The sequence below is a fragment of the Puccinia triticina genome, chromosome 18A, assembly GCF_026914185.1.
Source record: "Puccinia triticina chromosome 18A, complete sequence".
NCBI classification, from domain to species: domain Eukaryota; kingdom Fungi; phylum Basidiomycota; class Pucciniomycetes; order Pucciniales; family Pucciniaceae; genus Puccinia; species Puccinia triticina.
The window spans coordinates 1,453,657-1,472,044 of NC_070575.1; the positions used below are offsets into that span (position 1 = coordinate 1,453,657).

Sequence of the window (18,388 nt, forward strand, 5' to 3'; positions counted from 1 at the left end):
TGAAGTGATCTGTCTTCAATCCAATTCAAGTTTCCTTCTCAAATGTCCCAAACAGTGCTTTGATCCACATCAATTTGTGACAATGTATCTCATCAGTTGTGAAAGTCAATTTCTGACGAATGAATGGTTTGGATGAATGTGGAATATTAAGTTTTTGATGAAGAACCGGTCAAGTTTCTTTCTCAACAGAATCAATATACCACGCTGAAAATAGTCAAAGTGCTCATGCGGTGTGCTTAAACATTTGTGAAAGTAACTGAGATTAAGATTTCTGGTTCAAATTGACCAAACATATGTGCATTTATGTATGAGTTTTGTCACTTTCTTTCCTTTGGACAATTTGAAACATCACAAGCATTTCTCACTGCATTTTGTATTTGAGGATGAAATCATATATCACAAACCATTCCAACAACTCCCTCAATCCCTTGGCTTTATACTGCAATTGTAATCTGATAAACAATAAATCTTTGTGGAGATTAATTGGGCTTTATTTAAGCCATTCAGAGCTGTAATCAATTTAGACAAGGTGTTTTTAGCACTTGTTTCACTGTAGTTAATCCATGGATAATTCTATGCAAGAATGACTGTGTAACAACGTGAAAATGGAATTATCAAAAATTGGATCAATTCAACATGCCATGAACAACAGCTGGCATCATTGAAATTTAGTACTTCAGCAAGATAAGGTTATTTAGTTGTACATCAAAGCCACTAAGCATTAGCATTAACTATTATTTCTAGGTGCAAGTTGAATGGTTTGTTTGTGCTCAACTGCAAGAAACAACATATCCTTTTCAGAAACATTTGTCACTTCCCGCTGGTGCAATAAACAAATGGCCACAAATAATTCAATTATACTTACAGGAAACTGCTTTGATATGTTCCAGTTCATTTACAACTGATTTGAATTTGAGTTCTGGGTTATATTTCAAGATGAGTTATGGATGATTCCCAAATTAGTTTGAATTCAGTTATGAATTACTTATTGATACTGTCTGGAAGAGTTCAGGGTGAGCTGTGCATCAGTTCTGAATAATTTTCCCCTGTGACAAGAAGACTTTTGGGATGAGTTCCAGACCACTTATGGATGATCTTCCTCACTATATACATCACTGCTTAAGCTATATTTACTAAAGGCCTCCAGCACAGTTATGGAAAAAAATTCACGTAGGGCACTCCCTGGAGAGTGGGAACATATCTCCCCTGGTGACCCGCCCTAAATGTCAGGTTGGGTTCCGGTGCTGTTTTTCAACCCAAACTCAACCTGTTTACACCCTGACATGCAATGTTGCAAATGTGCCTTTGTAATATTGCATGTCAACTGGCTGCAGTTTCTTGAGCTTTATTTTTTTCCATAGTGTGAGTGATTTTCATTGCATGGTGAGCAAAGGAAAAGAGAAAGGCAGAAATAAAAAGGAAAAAATAGCAAACCTGAGAAACACCAGATAGCTGCGGATGAGCTAATTAGGAGGCCAACACAGCAAAGGGAGGGCAGAAAATGAATAAGCCCCTAGTTTAGGTGCAAGGGAAGTGGGTCTTGCTGATTTGGTTGCTACATCATGTAAGGTTTTCAAGTAGTCCACCTCTGGATAGCAAACACCAGGGGAGACCTTGAGGCACTCTCCAGGGAGTGCCATACCATACCCTTCTTCTGTAACTGTGATGAATGCCTTTGGTGAAATTACTGTAAGAAATAATGAACCATGCTGGAACTCATTGACAACTGATATGAAGCTGATCCTGGACTCATACATAAATTATACAGAATTCATGCAGAATTCATCTGGAAATCAACTGGAACTAAGTTGAAACCACCAAGACACAGTTTTCACAATCAAATCAGCATTCAATTTGAAGTGTTTGCTGATTGAGATGATTTCTTGGGGTTAAATTCATATTATTTACATGCTCATGAAGGTGGTCATTTTTTTCAAATTGCTAATGTCCCCTCATGTATGCACATACAAAGTGGTGAAAAATTCCTATTTTGACCTCCTGCAGATCAAAAAAATGTACACCCCTGTTAGATTGATGTAAAAGGCCCACATGAATTGGCATATTTCCCTACAGAAGGCCCGTATCATCTAGAATTGAGCCAAAAAAGGATGAAAGTAGGGTGAAAATATGATTCAAGTCAAGCTTGGAGGTTTGTGGTACCAGATTTCAGCTAGACATCCTGGCTTCTCAACACATGAAGGTTGTGAGTGTCTTTCGTGTTTGTTTGTTTTCCAATGTATCCATGCACATGCATGTGAGCTGTTTTCCACTTTGCCAATGTCACCATTGTGTACGCACATACATTAGGGCTACAGAGGCCTTTCACAGCTCCATTACAAGTACAAACTGGTCAGAAATCCATCAAAGCCCCTGCAAGTCACATTTACATTGTGGGAAATTGCACATAGAGAAATTGATGAGCAGAAATTTGCCATAAATGATTAATAATTGGGCATTGAGTAACTATTATTTCATTATAGGTTGTAATTAAGTTATCCTTAGAAAATTAAATGGCTCTATATAACATTGCACAAGGTCCTGTGACAATTCCGCATCACTTCTGAAACACTTCCCACTGAATTCTGAAGAATTTATCAATCATTTCCTGATCCACATCTGACTCACATCAGAGGCAGAACAACATAAAATTAGACTCTGGCACTCCCTGGAGAGTGCGTCAAAGTCTCCCCCGGTGAAAGCTTTTCTTGAAAGTTTTTGATGGCCCATAGAACAGATACCTCTGAAGGAACACCCCCAGAATTGAAACCAACTAGATCATCCAGAGAAAAATAAGTCAGGTTTTCTCCCTACATAAGAGAGGAGAAAATGGTTCCAGATGTTTATCAAATAACTTCTGTTACCTAGCTTAACTCTATGGGATGGGGACACTTTCCAGTGTGGAAATAAAGGATAGTCACAGTATATAAATGCCTGTGTCCTCCTTCTTCAAGATGTATATTTGGTCTTGAGTGATTATTGGTGTCTTGGCTCTGCACTGCTACATTTCACTAATCTTCAGTGCTCTGCAATGAGCCTGATCTTTAGTGTAATAGTCCACAAGTAATGAAGCTCTGCACTCTGCAAGCACAAATTCCACAATAGCAAGTAAGTAAGAATAAGGGTCACATAAAACTCTCCTAATACTCTAGTACAAGTACAATGATGAGTAGTCCGTAATTCACCATGAAAAAAGTGATGTGAATAGGTGTCAGGTGACATTCAGTAAGATATGCTGGAATTCCAGTGGTACTCCAGCATTACTCCTCTTGAATAACAATAGCCCCTTTGCCATCATCAGGGGGTTCTACCACTTTTCCATAAGTATATGGTTTGATTCAAGGCTGGAGTTAGGTTCACATCACCTACCACCTAGTCCCCTCAGGTTTTTCATGGTGTAAGATGATCAGAAAAGAAAGAGAAGATAAACTGTGAGCCCCCCACACTTGTCCGCTTCCGTTCCCACCCAATCCCGCAATATGACACTCTCCCACACTAGTCCGCTGTGGTAGAAGAGAGGTGTCCTCCGGTATGAATGAACAGAGCGGACCCTCTTCTACACAAGATAAACCCAAGTGGTTGATGGAACTCCAAACTTAGTGTAGCATAAGTGCGCCATGAACTTTGCAGAAGGAAAAGAAGTCCGTAGAGTAATAATAATAGTAGTAATATGTTGTAAAAGTAAGCCATAGAATACCACAAAAGCACTGCAAATGCCGCAAGTGATATGTAAAAGAAGGATGGCCACAAGAAACCATAATCAAGACCCTCCACAATCACATCCTGAAGAAATAGAGTAAGAATCCATAAAGTAATCAAAAGTCCATGGAAGATAGCATAATCCAATTAGAATCTCCAGGAAGGAACCCCCCCCCCCCTCTATGTAGACAAATCTCCACCGCTCCGCTCTAGATAATGAACCAAGAGAAAGCTCTGCCACATGTCATAACCCAATAGAAATAGAAATCCTCCTCCCATCCCACGCACGCCGCCTGCCTCTGCTCCCACATTGTCATCTGCGCCTCCACCACTTGCCATAGACAGCCGCCAAACTCCTGATCATCCATCATCCACACCCCTGTCTAGCCTCTGGTGTTAGGATCCCACTCACCGCCTCTGCCCCAGCTGCGTTTGCTGACGTAGCCCGCTTCAGCTGCCATGGCTTCCCCCAATCACTGCACTGTGCTGGACTGCCTGGCCTCAGCAAGTCCGCTCCGCTCCGCATGTGCTATCATCAGGTAGACATTCCCTGATGCTTGCCAATATACATCACCACACCAGCAGGGAAACTCTCAGAAGGGGGTACTTGCAGGCTATGTCAACCCTGCAGGAGTAGAGAGTCAGATGTTTTGGTGAGGAATTATTTTAAGTCAATGTCACAGCTGAGCATCTGAACAATTGGAGGACTTCCTGTCGAGTCTGGGAGCCTCCCAGATCTCAATTTACACACCCATACTCTTAATTTTTGGTAGAAGGGAAAACGTTTTCCTAACCCTACAGCTCATGACTTTCATGTGTACTGATTGTTGATTTAGTAGATGTATTAATTTAGGAGTTATAGGGGCATTGATAGAGCTCTCTAAATGCCAACAGGAAGTCCTCCATTTTTCCTCTAGTTTTCCCATCTTTCTATTTATGTATTTCAACCATCAAATCAACATCCCTCAATCAACCCACTCACTTTCTTTCATGATTCAATCCTACTTTTTTTTTTCTCTTCTTCCTCTCATTTTACTTCTCTTTTTCTAACTCTTGTCTTGAGTCCTTCCTTGTCTGGTGAGGTTCCAACCCTTTCACATTTGGTTGTGCTTTCAACTTATAACTTGTTCCTCTCAGCCTTGTCGGCCTCGTGCCTCAGGATCATATTGCAGGACAAGATGTGCCACCTGTGACGTTTTGAGTCTGACCCAAGAAAGTAAAGAGAGCCAACTCGATGTTGGATAGCTGGCCGGGCGACATCACACTGGACTCAATTGTGCATTCATCTCGTCTTCGGATGGCATAGGAAGCAGCAGATGCGCCACGGGGCTGGGGAAGCTCTCCAGTGTGAGATCTGGGCAGTTGTCCGGTCATGGGCGTGCTTCAGCTGGGTCTTCGGCATCACCCATCATTCCTCGCAGGCAGTCGTTGTGGTTCTCATGGAAACGGGCGGGCAAAACTTGGTGTGCAGGCTGGAGTGCGTGCCGAAGCGGGGCAAGTGAACTTGGCCCCCGACGGGCGCGGCTGACCACCCAGGCCTCTCCCTCCGCCCGTGCCGGCACACCACCAACTACCACCACCACCACCACCACCAGCAGCCAACCAGGAAAACTCAGTCAGGATGGCCAGCGGAACGACGGCCTCGATCAGAAACAACCATCTCATCCAGCTCACCACCAACACCAACACCAACACCAACGGCAACACTCACTCTCGCTCGGCATCCTTCGAACAGAGAAAACTGCCCAGCGACAGCCACCCACTCGACTCCAAACAGCCGATCAACCCAGACAACCACCACACCCACACCCACAACCACCACAGACGGAACTCATCGATCACCTCCGCCGGATCATCCATCGCCCCTCGCACCGCCTCATCAACCTCTCTCGTCCAGCTGTCCAGCGCACCCACGCCCGACGGCCTGTCGACACTCAAGACCCTTGCCGAAGATGGCGACTCCCAGGACCCAAGCACGCTCTGTGCACTGACCACGATCGCCAACAAGCTGCCCTACCTGGCCGAATCCCAGCAGGAGCCCATCCGCCGCACGCTCGAGCTCATCAACCTGAGCACCAACACCCCCGCCGCCGCCGCCGTCCAGCCCAGCCCACTCCTCCTCGCACACTCCTGGACCCTCTTCTTCTCCGACACCTCCGGCTCCAAGTCCTCCGTCCGGGGCCACCACCACTCCCACTCCCAACGGGACCACACCTCGCTCCTCAAGGCGGCCGAGTACCAGTCCGGGATGGCCCAGGTCTTCACCGGGATCGGCGACGTCGAGAGCCTCTGCGCCTGTCTGGCCGGCTTCAAACACACCATCGCCGAGGGCATCCGCAAAGGTAACCTCATCGGCCCCCCGCCTACGCCCCATCAAGCCGGCGCTTCCTCCCCTAGCTTCCGCAGAAGCTTCGCCGCCGCTGAGCTCCCCGGATCTGCTGAGCCTGCTGGCCCGCTCGAAGACTCCGTCGTCGTGCCCGGCAACGGATTGGGATTGATCGCCATGAAGCCGGGCCACAACCTCCACTTCTTCCGAGTCGGGGTGAATCCAGTCTGGGAAGACCCGTGGAACGCCAAAGTGAGAGATCTCTGAGAACTCAAACAGGAGACTGGGTTAACGAACTGTGTGTGTTTTATAGGGAGGTCGACTGACGATCCAGCCTCCACTATCGGCCCTGGACCCGACATTCGAGTCGATCGTGCTACTTATTGCCGGTGGAGTGCTAGAGACCGATGCGAACCGGAAGCTGAGCGGGAACCAAGGCCAGCTGGACAGCAGCAAACTCAAGCAAGGCGGCCGGGTCGTCGGCGTCGTCGGCTCCCGGCGACGGAACGGCGACCGCATCGAGATCTGGCTCGCCGGTCCCTCCATCGGCTCCCCTCCCACTGAGGAGTGGATCCGCAATATCCAGAACGTCCTCGCTACTGAAATCGGCTCGCCTGATATCCGATCCGCTAGGTACAAGAAACATCTCTAGGATTCCCTCTCTCCCTCCCTCCCTAGCAGTACACAGATTCACCACCAAAAAATCAACTAACCTCTCCCTCAAAAAACAAACACACACTGTTTTGTCTTGACTGTTTCTCCTATTTATTGCTTTTTCGTGTTTGTCTTACTATATATACACATCATCTTTGTCATTTGCCAATACTTGCGCTTCGATTTGATTTTATTTTACGCCGAAGTGTTGAAGATTCCTGGTTGTTTTTTCTGCATCTGGTACAAGTCCATACGATACACACACACACACACACAAGCATTACCACGAGAAAGATAGATTAGAAAGACAGGTTATAATTGGTTGAATGTTCCTTAGTCTCATATCAATACATAGACATACACACTCATACACTCATACAAATACAAAAAAAAAAACAGTCTGATACTTCCACAATTCCTTTGGTTTTCTTTCCAACAACTTTTCAACAATTGCTTGATTTCTATACATACTCATATCCATCTATTCTCACAGACCATTTGGAAACCAATACATACAGTCTACGCCCATCCTCTTTTTCAGCCACATTTGTCGCTGCCAAACAAGAAGGATTTAATCAGGTGTTATGGTAGACCCTGTTTCTTGTGATAAATGTGAAGTCAATCAAAATCCCATTTTGGTGGATGCTACAAAACACAGATGACACAACAAAAGGAATCTCCTCAAGATAATCAAGTTCAGATTTTGCTTTATTGCATTTGCTAGACCCAATGAATCTGTAAAATGTTATGGTAGGTTGCAACCCAAAATTTGTTTACTGTTTTTTTTTTTCATTTTTTCAGTTTGTTTGAGTTGGATTGGATATGGCTGGACACATGATCATACTGAGAAATACTGCATTCATGCTATGAGTATGTGGTAGAATGGAACAATCAAACACAACATTCTTCCACAAAGAGCATGCACATGCACTGCAAAATTCATAATCCCTGGAATAAAACAACATCAAGAAAACCAAATCTACTGATCCAGAAGGAAATTTGGACAAGAAAACCACATGGCAAGAAACATTGAACACTAAGTTTTTAATCACATGTTTATTCAAATTTGGCAACTTTTTCAAACTGTTCAGATTTGTAGTGTTATAGTTGGCCATGTGAAACAGGCTGATGCGTATATAACGTGCTTTTTAACGACTGATGAGATGGGCTTGTGTCTCTTTTTTTTACTGCTTTGTTCTTAGGAGGCTCCCGAAATGGGAGAGGGGGATATCACATGTAACGATAATAATTTGAAAGAGTTTCGGTGTGTGAAAAAAAAAATCGAATTGGAGCACTGCTTCTTTGCACAAAAAAACGAAGAAGAAGATTCGATCGAGAAAAGGAGGATTTGGTTGGACGACATCAAGTTATTATTTCGGGAGTGAAAATCAGATTTGCTGGTTGATCGAGGATGGTCGAGGTTTAGTTCAGTCTGCTGGGGTGTACAGGAGCACCAGGCGGCTATGAAATTCGACGAGCCACTGGTTCAGCTGCTCGTCACTTGCCAGCTCCTTCCAACCTTTCCCATCTCGTGTTTCATCTTTGACGTGTAACTTGCCAACTTTCTGCTCTGCTGAAGACCCGGAGGCGGCGGCGGCCCAGACCCTTTCGACGACTTTTTCGAGCAGTTGTGCGCGCGACATGCCGTGGCGTGCTTTGATTGCGATCACATCAGAGTTGTTTTCTTGGTAGACTTTGATCCGGTAGAATGGTACTGGAGGAGATCCATCGTTTATGCTTGGGAAGTGGCTGGTGGCGAGCGGTGTGGACATGCTATCCATGAATGAGCCGGTTGAAGACGAGGAAAAGTTGGATGTATGCGTTTTGCCATGCGGCTTGGGTGTAAGCGAAGAAGGAGTGAGAGGAAGCAGAGCTTGATTGGGCTCAGGTGTCCCTACGCCGTTTTTGTGGGCTGAACTAGAGAGCCGTAACTTTTGACGAGATAATCTTTTGGGTGAGGTGGTGGTGAGATTGAGGGGCTGATGTGATAGATTCTCAGCTTCAGACTCATTTGTGTGACGACTGCCGGCGGAGGCATGATTTGGTGATTTGAGGTGTTGGACTTCGTCGGACAAAGGTCTATCTTCTGATCCAAGGCTCGAGGTCATCTCCTCCAGTAGCTCGACATCCCCCTCCCTCGGGCCTAAAAATTCATAAAAGATTTCGCTATCTCGGATGTAGGAAGGAAGTTTACTAAGCTCCTGAAGGTAGTGGCTGAGTGTGTTGACTCTTTCGGCACAAAGTAGATCGTCGACGGTTTCCTTGGGCTCCGGCAGCCTCGGGAATATGCTTGGTCGGTCATAGTTCTCTCGACCAGCTTCTTCAGGAAATAGGTCCAGCAGTTCTGCATGAAAATCAAAAAAGTCTTCATACAGACGATATAGTACCAAAGTAGTTGTCTCTTCTCCAGACGAAGTCGTGGTCGATGAACAGTTGAAATGCGAGCGCAGATGGAACCAGTACTCGTTATTTTCCCTGTGAAACGATTCGACAGTTGCGTGCGTGAAGAGTCCATACCGCTCCCGAAGATCTTCCACCGTTGCATAACCGTCTTCGCCACTGGCCGAACTAGTTTGCCCACGCTGGACGGCTTCGTCTTTCATCTCGTGGTCCATGCTATGATCGTGGCTTGTGTGGTTCAAGCTGTGGTCATGGCTTGCGTGGTTCATGCTGTTATCATGGCTTGAAACTCTTCTCGACATTTGCGCCGACTGTGGTGATCGGATGGGCTCAGAGCATGTGGTACTGTTTTCGATCGACTGGGACGATGGGACCGGAATGTCGACCAGTTGAGATGCATTCAACCTTGTGTGTTGTTTTGCAGCCTGTGAAGTCCCTGTTCGTGGGGGGCGGGGGATTTGCTCGTCGACCTCCGCAGGTTTTGACCTCAACTGCTGGTGAGATTTAGTCATCTCACGTCGAAGGGTGGGCGAGATATTTTGAGAGAGTGTGGAGGTTGCTGTAGGATTTTCAAAGCGTCCAAGTGGAATGCTATTGCCTTTATACGCTGCAGTGGCTCTTATCCATTCATCGACACCTGGCAGAACGTCATTCTCTATCAATCTTTTGACCGCATCCGCTCTCAAGCCCTTCCCAGTGGCCAAGTCTTTAACCTCGACGTAAGTAACTGGAATTAGGCCAGCTAATTGAGAAGAAATTCTGTTATTAGTTAGGCAACAGATACGTTCATGGAATTGCCTGAACACTCACGTCCTCCAAGCCTGCCAATCGGCTTAGCTACAAACCAGTCGTGATGGCTGTGTGCAATCAAAACAATGGCTTCTCCTTTCTTTGCCAAGAGCTCATCGTTCCGTTCTGGATGGAAATCGTAACGCACCTGCAATAGAGGGATCTGTTAGAAACTCCATACTTAGAATGGACAATATGGTGGTTATGTTTTTCATCATTTTATCAACTTACAACGCCATACAAAGGCTGACGTGGTGCCGCGGTTTTGTTGGGAGATGAATTTCTTGCGCGTTGTGGAGATGGAAAAGCGGGATGCGATTGATGTGGGCCTTTGGTGGGTTTTTGGGCTCGTGGAACAGAGTTTGAAGGGACGGCTGATGCGGCATTCTTGTCTTTGAGATTCAATGGCTTGACCGACTTTGGAGGAGGAGGACTCGGCTGATAACCTCCAGACGAGAATATTTGAAAAATATCAATTGGTACCAATCCGCGAGCTCCAGTGAGGGACTCGGTGGCTTCGAACCAGCCAGATCCCTGAGGTGACCATGCTTCGCCTACGACTTGCAGGAAGTCGCCGGTTCTAACTGAGAGCTCCGATGTCGTTTGTGCAGTGTATGGTTTGAGGGCACGGATGATTATTTCGGGAGGTTTCGAAGTTTTTACTTCTGGCGGCGGATACGCTTTTGCCACCTTTCCGGGCACTCGACTTTCATGCTGCTTTTGTGAATACGGCTGAGCAGACGCAGACGAAGCGGAGGAGGTGGACGAGAAAGATGGCGAACAGTCTCGGGGCTTGTTAGGGACCGAAACTTTTCTGAATGCTTTCATCGCTGTTGAGCTACGCAGGTGTCAAAGAGAATGGTGACCGATCTTGATGGAGGTGAAGACTGGATTGAACACCTTGTTGGTAGATACGAGTTTCAGAGCGAATCAGACGAGTGGTTGCAATCGATGTGTTGATCGAAATTTGGCAGGATAGATGAAGTCCTTGATCATGCTACAAGAGAATGTTTCAGTGTGGCGATCTTTGAGAGGAAAATGTGCAGTCCGGCAACGGATGAAAGGAAACAAGTGGGGCTACAAGAATTAGGGTGTCAAGGGAGATCTTCTAGAAGCTGGAAAATGAGATACAATTGGTCAATACGCTGCAGTGTCAAGCTGACCGAAAGCAAACGGAATGGAGTGGTAAGCGAAATGAAGCTGATCAACTCTGGAGTGGCGCAACTGGATTTCTTGGATTGGTGTTGCTCTGTTCAGGCTAGGGTACAGCCGTCCCTTGACAACCACCATTGCACGGGACAACCCCCAGTGTTACATAGAGCGGAGGGTTCAGGGTTATCCCCCAGACGGCCGGTTAAAAGATGCATGAACTTTGGGAGGATCACTTAAAGCGAGACTCAGCGCTGCGTTCAGGATTTGCCCCATAGTAGCTGCATGCATGGATCAGAATATGTTGGCTGAATGTTGCTGCTTTGCCAGCACGAGAAGTTGAAGTTGTGCCGATTGTCACATTTCAACCTCCAATGAGACTGGAATTCAAACGAGCATTCCGTTGTTCTCCAGGCCGGGTTGGATACTGTCGCCTTATCCATGGACTCTTCTTCGGAAGTCTTTTATGCGTGAAGTGTAAGAGGGGGCGTTACTCTTAAACCCCTAACGCCCGCTGGGAATAGACTTAACTTGTATGAAGGCTTGTTGCGGATCAACATGACTTCAGGGGAGGTGGGCACATATATTTAATGTAGCAAAAGTCTTCTTCGAGAAAGCTTGCCAGACCCCAGCAGAAGTCATGCCACGGAAATAAAAATGGATTGATGGAATGACCGAGCTGGTGAAACGAAAAAGATGTGGGGGTATGAACGAATCTCACCTTCCTTTTTTACCCTTTTTTCGTATTCTTCAGTTAAGCGCTGTTACATGCAAATGGTTGCCTGGGCACGGGTGGTGAGTCGGTGGGGGCGATGAGGTTAGATAATGAGTGTTGCTAAAAATGTCCTAACGAACAAGATTTCAAGAGAGGACGACTCGGCCCGAAATTCCACACGCTCAACGTTGATATTTTTTATCTGTTGGCAAGGAACCCAGACGGAAGTGATTAGTCGACGCCCAGGTTTTTGTCCTGACAAGAATTATCGGGAATCCATGCGGCGGCGTCCTTAAATGCCCGATGTTATCGTCACAAGGAATGGCAACCAGGTCGTCAGACAAACCCACCCCACCATAATTTTGATTTGGTTTCAGATTCCTGCTAGATACGTAAACCGCTGAATATTTAGGTGCTTTATACCCTCCGATCTCTTCGCTCAAGCGCAAGGGCAGTCGTTTCACTGAAGTCTTGATTGCTTGAAAGTAAGGTCATATCCCCTGTGACTGTTTTCCTCTGACAGCAATCACAGCCTTGCTTGTTTCAGCCGTCGAATTACACATAGTGCCCCTTGACGACTAGCAAATCCACACGGAGGAAACGCTTCTCCATCGCAACATCCGTCGTGGACGGAAATATCCAGATACATAACTGCATTTACATCGATAGGCCCCGTTTGAGCGTGATAAATAGTGTAATACCAAAAACACACTACATTTAATATAGCTTGCCCCGTTTGGTCGCCCCGCGTGTTGCCGACCCCCCGGGGTTCAAACAGCTTGGTGGAGACGGGCCTCGGGACGCACACCATGGGACCAGTATTTGAGAATTGGGCCTATCGCGAATGCTCTTTTGGAAAACTACCCCGGCTGCCGGGACAGCTTCAACGTGCCCTGAGGACACTACAGGCCACCATTGGTCCCAAGGTTGTCCTCACAAGCATCCTGAGGACCCATCTGCACCAAGGGCATCCCAAGGATGCATTGTCCAGCTCCAAAAACCCCATCATCAGGATACATTTTGGGAAGCTGTCCTGAGGATGATTTTGAACACCAACCCTTGGGATACTCTTCACCAAGGTTTCCCAAGGATTGCTTCCAGAAAATTGTGAAGCTGGTCGGATTAGGGGGGGGGTTCATGTTAGCCTGATTTCACCTGCTTTTCACGGATGGTTTGAAATCTCATGCATGCTTCCTGCATAAACTTAAAAAAAACTAAATAAGCATTCCCTTCAGCAAGGCCTTTACAGGTGAGGTCTTGCTGAGAACTCTATTTATTTTCCAGAATATCCTTGAATTGACCTGCATGAGCAGCCATTGACTTTTTTTAGCAGGGTTTGTAGACTGATTAGGGGGGTTCACGTAAGGCTGATTTCAAAAATCAGCAACCAAAACCAGCAGATGCAGCTTTTGAAAATTGTGAGAAAGCAAAAAGGTCTGTCTGGGCAGCTCCCCTTTGGAAGCAATCTGCCATGCATAATCCTTACTCATAGGTGCATGAGCAGACAAAATCAGCATTGCTTTTTTTGCAACGTGAACCCCCCTATTTCAAAGTCAGGCTAGTGTGAACACCCCTATTGTGTATGAATTAACATGCAAACTCCACATGAATTTCAGTAGGCGGGTTGGTAAGCTTGCATGCTGCACATCTTGCTGCAACACAGCATCTACCACAAACCATCACATTCAGGTTTGCTCACTACACTCTGTGCTACCGCAAGTGATTGCCTGCAGCCAGGTGTAGGTTTGTTGCGAATGTGGTTGGGGAGGGGGGGGGGGGGTATCAGAGGGCAATTGATTGCCAAGAAAGGTGATGGGGGTTGTGGGTTCAACACTTGCTGGGTCTGGTCTTTGTTGGATTTCTATCTTCTCTTGTCTTCCTTCTGCACTCATTTTACCCAGATTCACCAATCTTGTTTATCACCCTTATGCTTGTCCTGCATGATTTTCTTTTATCCTTGGTCATGCTTCTTTTCTTACTAATCCTGTGACATCAATCCCAGCTTAGACTAGACGGATAGCTTTCCCAGTTACTTCTCTCCATGTGTGTGCATGCTCTGTCCGTGATAGATACTTATATTTTGTGACATCTTCCTGAGATTCTAGTGTTTTCTGTTCATATTAATTTTTCTTCACACCCACATGTCAGCCCTGTGTATCTAGTCTAATTAAGAATAGCCTATCCCAGATCAATATCATCATTGGTTCTTTCCTCTTCTTCTCTGCACCATCCTCTGAGAAACATCCGGTGAGCACCTCAACCTCTTTGCCCTCTTCTTGAGCCTCTGGTATTCTCTCTCAGTTTCCATCTGAGTTTGTGTGTCCAATAGTCCAAATTCCAACAGTCTTGTTTTTGGCGGTCTTGGTGGGAAGAAATGCATCCTGAGGATGGCTTTTGAGCATCATGAATATAACCAGAGGAAATATTTTGAAAGATTTCCCAGGTCTAGTTTGACTATGCACCATGAGGATCTTGGTAATGCTTCTTGCCCTGCCACAGGAGATTTGTCCAAATAACCTCCCAACATGCATCCCCAAGACACCCAATTAAGCCTGTGGTGTAATAGAGTTCACAGGCGGCTTTTCCACCCACTGGGTATTTGATATGGTATTGTCCCACTGCTTGGTATTGGTTCATTCGTTCCCATTGCATCTGGAGACCTCACAGCTGTGGATATACCCCCAAAAAGTCCAACTTTTTGCAAGGAAATCTAGCTTTTTGGGCTCTAGATCACCTCTGGGAGGCCCATGGATCTCAACAGGAAGTGGATGAATTCCTGTTGGCATTTAGAGAGCTCTAGATGCCCCTCTAACTCCTAAACTAATACACATAACAAAACAACAAACAGCACACATGATAGCAATGAACTACAGGCTTATGAAAAATTCTTCCTTTTTCCTGAAAATTAGGAGTTTGATTTTGTACATTGAGATCTGGGAGGCTCCCAGACTTGTGCGAAGTCATCCAGTCATCCACTATGTAACCGTTAAAAACCAGGATAATTTTTCAAGGGTCTTGGAAAAACAACTCTCAACTTTTGGGAAAACGACTCCCATACGTCCAATGTCTTACTGTTTTGGGTCGGGTCGGTTTCTGACCCGACAGGTCTTGGGTCGACCCGACCTATTAGGCGCCAAAAACCCCCAAATTTACTATTGGAGGCGTTGTAGTCGGGTCACAGGCCGACCCGATTAGAAAATAGGCTGCCCAAACCCAACCCAAAAATCTAGCGGGTCTGTGGCGGGTTGGGTTGAAAACCAGTTTTTGAGACAAAAGCCGACCCGAACCCGGCCCCAGACCTGACACGGGCCAGGTACCCGCCGGGTCGACCCAGCCCACTTTCATCCCTAGGCTGAGACTCCCATTTCCTTGTGTATTCATTCAAAATTAGTTGCTCAAAAAATACAAAAAAAAAAAAAATGAGAATGGAGCTGAGCTTCTTGGCTACACAATACATATTTCATGAAGAAGTTTGGATGATTTTTGGAAAAGATACAGCCAGGCAAAAAAGTTGTGTTTGTGCGTACCTGTCACGCCAAAAAACGGGGATGTTGAATTTTACATGCTATGTTTTACATTGTATCAACCATGTAAAATGCATAGCATGTAAAATTCAATAATTGGTGCAATTTCATGAATTTTACATTTGGTTACACAAATATCACAGCATGTAAAACAACCCAATGTAAAAGCCACTGTGTAAAATCACACTGGTACTTTCCACCCTGCAATTTTACAGTCTATTTTTTACATCCTACGTACCATGCAAAAATCATGCAATGTAAAACTGCAGACACACCCAAAACTCTTGAGATTTACACAATTCTGTACATCAATGTAAAATCAATATTATGCAAAAATATCACTTCCGCCACCCAATAATCAATTTTACATGCGGTGTAAAAAATAAGCAAAATTATGCAAATTAAATTTTCAAAACAACTTACAAGAAAACAAGTGTATGATGCACTGTGATGCAGCACAACAACAGAACTAAAATTTGAAAATACTATAAAAACAATGTCCGGACGGTGGTGCCGACACAGCTCCCAGATCACCAACACTGTCCTTTGGACCTCTGTCTCCACCAAGACCTCTGTCGCGGCCAGTCGGATGGAAATTCCCCCCATGTCCAGGACGTCGGCCCCTGCAGACACCGTGCTCTAGCGAGTTCCGCACCGCATCCCCTAACGTCAAGGAGATCCCTCCATCCAAGAACGAGTCTGAGGTGCAGTTCACAATGGACATCAGATGAGTCCGGCTGCTCAGATACAAGGGCCGACAACAGCCCGCCGTTATGATCAAATGTGTCTTCCTAACACCGCTGCCCATCTCTGTAAATGTGCTAAAAATTTTGGCCTCTGCGTCACTGAATGGTTCATCTTCCTGGCCACACTGAAAACAACAAAACAATTTTACAGCCTGATTCAAAGTCATCAGTTAGATGAGAAAGAAAAATGGTGATGATGGTGGTGAAGATGGTGATGGAAAGAAGGAATCTACATGACATAATTTCAAAGCGGTGCAAAAGTTGCATTTGGATTAACGTCTTGAAAAGCTTCACTGAATTTCTTTGGAAGACATTTTCACTTTTCCAAATTCACTAGAGCGAGCCGATAAATGCTGGACAGGCAAGGTTTTCCGCGGATGTGCATCAGCACGTAGGGCACGTCCAAGCGGGCAACCGTTGGGAGCATGGCTTCGTCGGCTTCCACGCCGGAGAAATCGTTAACAATTTTCGCGCCCGCTGCGACGGCTGCTTCGGCCGTTGCCGTGCGGAAAGTGTCGATGCTGATGTGGCAGTCCAGACGGTGGCGCCGACGCAGCTCCCGGATCACCGGCACCGTCCGTCGGATCTCTGTCTGCACGGGACTAGTCGGACAGGTCGCCCTTGACCCTGGCAAGCAGCCAGTCGATCCCCATGTCTTGCTTGCCTTGGACGGCGGGCGAAGAGCTCGGTCTGCGAAGCGGGCGTCCGTCGCGGACGGAAATGATTAAGGAGTCAAAGTCGAAGCGATCCTAGAACTTGAAGATGCCAAGGAGGAGCTTGCCCACTAGATGGTTCAGTGCGCCCGAGGCCGTGTGCGGAGTGGTGTTGAGTCAAGTGGTACTCCGGGGACAAAGGTGGTGTTGATGTTGAGCAGCTCAGTGGGCTCTGCTGCTGCTGTGGATTCCTTGGACTGAATTCTTGACGCGGATGAGGTGTGGATGGGCTCGGATGTAGTCGGGATGTTGGAGGTTAGTGAGGTGGTTGATGACTTCGAGTTAGGTGATGAGGAGTCGGAGATGGGCCCCTGGCTTCCGGAGGGGTCGCAGGACCCTCGGGCCTTAGCCCACTGCTTGATAGCCATGCCGATGTGCGGTGAGAGGTGATGGTAGGCGCGAATGAGCGCCGAGTTACACCAACTGAGCCGGCGAACCTGGATGTGGTATTTGGAGCGCACTATCATGAGGAATTATATTGGATGAAAAAAATAATGTCAGCAGCGGGGGGCTGGCGGAGACAGATGATAGATAGCCAAGAGCATGGAAATGGAAGAAAAACTTGAGGACAACCAAAGACAGGAGGGGGTAGGTGGTTGTTCCGTTGGGCCTGGCCATGGTGGTGGTTGTGCACCGGTGTACGTGAGACAATTTGATGACCGTTGGGTGGGATTGGTGTAGGCAAGTGGGCGGTGGTTTGAGGGAGGGGATGGTGGTGTGTGGGATGGAGGGGCAGGAAAGGTCCACTTTGGGAGACTTTGGGATGGGCTATCATGTGTATTCCCCAAGCAAGGTTGGAAAATTGCATGTATCAGGGCAAGTCTGGGGATTTACACCCTCTGGGAACATGGTTGTGAGCAGACAGGATGTGAAACTAACAGATGTGGATGCTCAGAGGTGTTTTTACAGTATGCCCTTTACATTCTCAGACTTTACGTGCTGTGGTTTTGAGGCAAGTCACTGTAAAATTACATTTGGGGGGGAATTTCACAACTTTTACATGGGGAGGGCTTTAAATGCTTGTGTCACTGTAAAGCAGTACCATGTAAAATTCTCCCATCCCCCAAAAAACTCCATTGTTTCTAAGGGCCCAATTATAAACAGTTATTGGAATTTTATTCAAAAAAAATCCAAATTCATTCAAAACTTTTTTTGTCTGGATTTTTCTTATGTACAGATTCAAAAATAGCCCAAATGACCTCGAGGAGGTCATTTGGGATCAAAAATTTTCAAATTTTTGTTATTGAAGCAATTTACAGGCATACAGTACATGTATGCAACACTGTACCGCACCAATCCAACGGTAGAACTTAGTTGTACCGTTGGTAATGCCGTGTATTACAGATCTCTGCCTCGGGTGCACAGGAGATCTCTGATCTGGTTCCGTCGAGTCCACATCGAGGGGATGTGTTCACCGGGCGCCCGAGTATCATCCGCAACGTTTTGGCCAGGGGCCTGTTGTTCCCCAGTTCCGTTATTATTAACCACCTGCAATGAAAAAGAACGAATCCCCATGATTCCTGCATGCGGTCGACCCATGGTGCCTGCCCCAACAGGGGCTACCAGCCCCCCGGGGACTATTTTGCCCTGCCTCGTGCCCCCAAGTGAGCGTCCCCTGCTCGTCTGAGCGACGCGCCTGCTGCCACATTGGGCCGATAGGTGAACCGACCCTTGTG

The 18,388-nt window shown here is 46.5% G+C and overlaps 3 protein-coding genes across 3 annotated transcripts; 1 reads left to right on the forward strand and 2 right to left on the reverse strand.

Moving 5' to 3' along the window:
* Positions 1-5,012: 5,012 nt before the first annotated feature.
* On the forward strand, positions 5,013-6,674 carry PtA15_18A186 (uncharacterized protein; the record flags this gene model as incomplete). Its single annotated transcript, XM_053164699.1, has 3 exons — positions 5,013-5,173; positions 5,521-6,274; positions 6,336-6,674. 3 exons carry the CDS (start codon positions 5,013-5,015, stop codon positions 6,672-6,674), a joined length of 1,254 nt encoding a protein of 417 aa, XP_053028683.1.
* A 1,429-nt stretch (positions 6,675-8,103) lies between these two features.
* PtA15_18A187 (uncharacterized protein) lies at positions 8,104-10,693 on the reverse strand (the record flags this gene model as incomplete). Its single annotated transcript, XM_053164700.1, has 3 exons — positions 8,104-9,818; positions 9,887-10,013; positions 10,097-10,693. 3 exons carry the CDS (start codon positions 10,691-10,693, stop codon positions 8,104-8,106), a joined length of 2,439 nt encoding a protein of 812 aa, XP_053028684.1.
* A 5,908-nt stretch (positions 10,694-16,601) lies between these two features.
* Positions 16,602-17,179, reverse strand: PtA15_18A188 (uncharacterized protein; the record flags this gene model as incomplete). The annotated part of the gene is made up of 2 exons (XM_053164701.1): positions 16,602-16,748; positions 16,841-17,179. 2 exons carry the CDS (start codon positions 17,177-17,179, stop codon positions 16,602-16,604), a joined length of 486 nt encoding a protein of 161 aa, XP_053028685.1.
* Between the last annotated feature and the right edge of the window lie 1,209 nt (positions 17,180-18,388).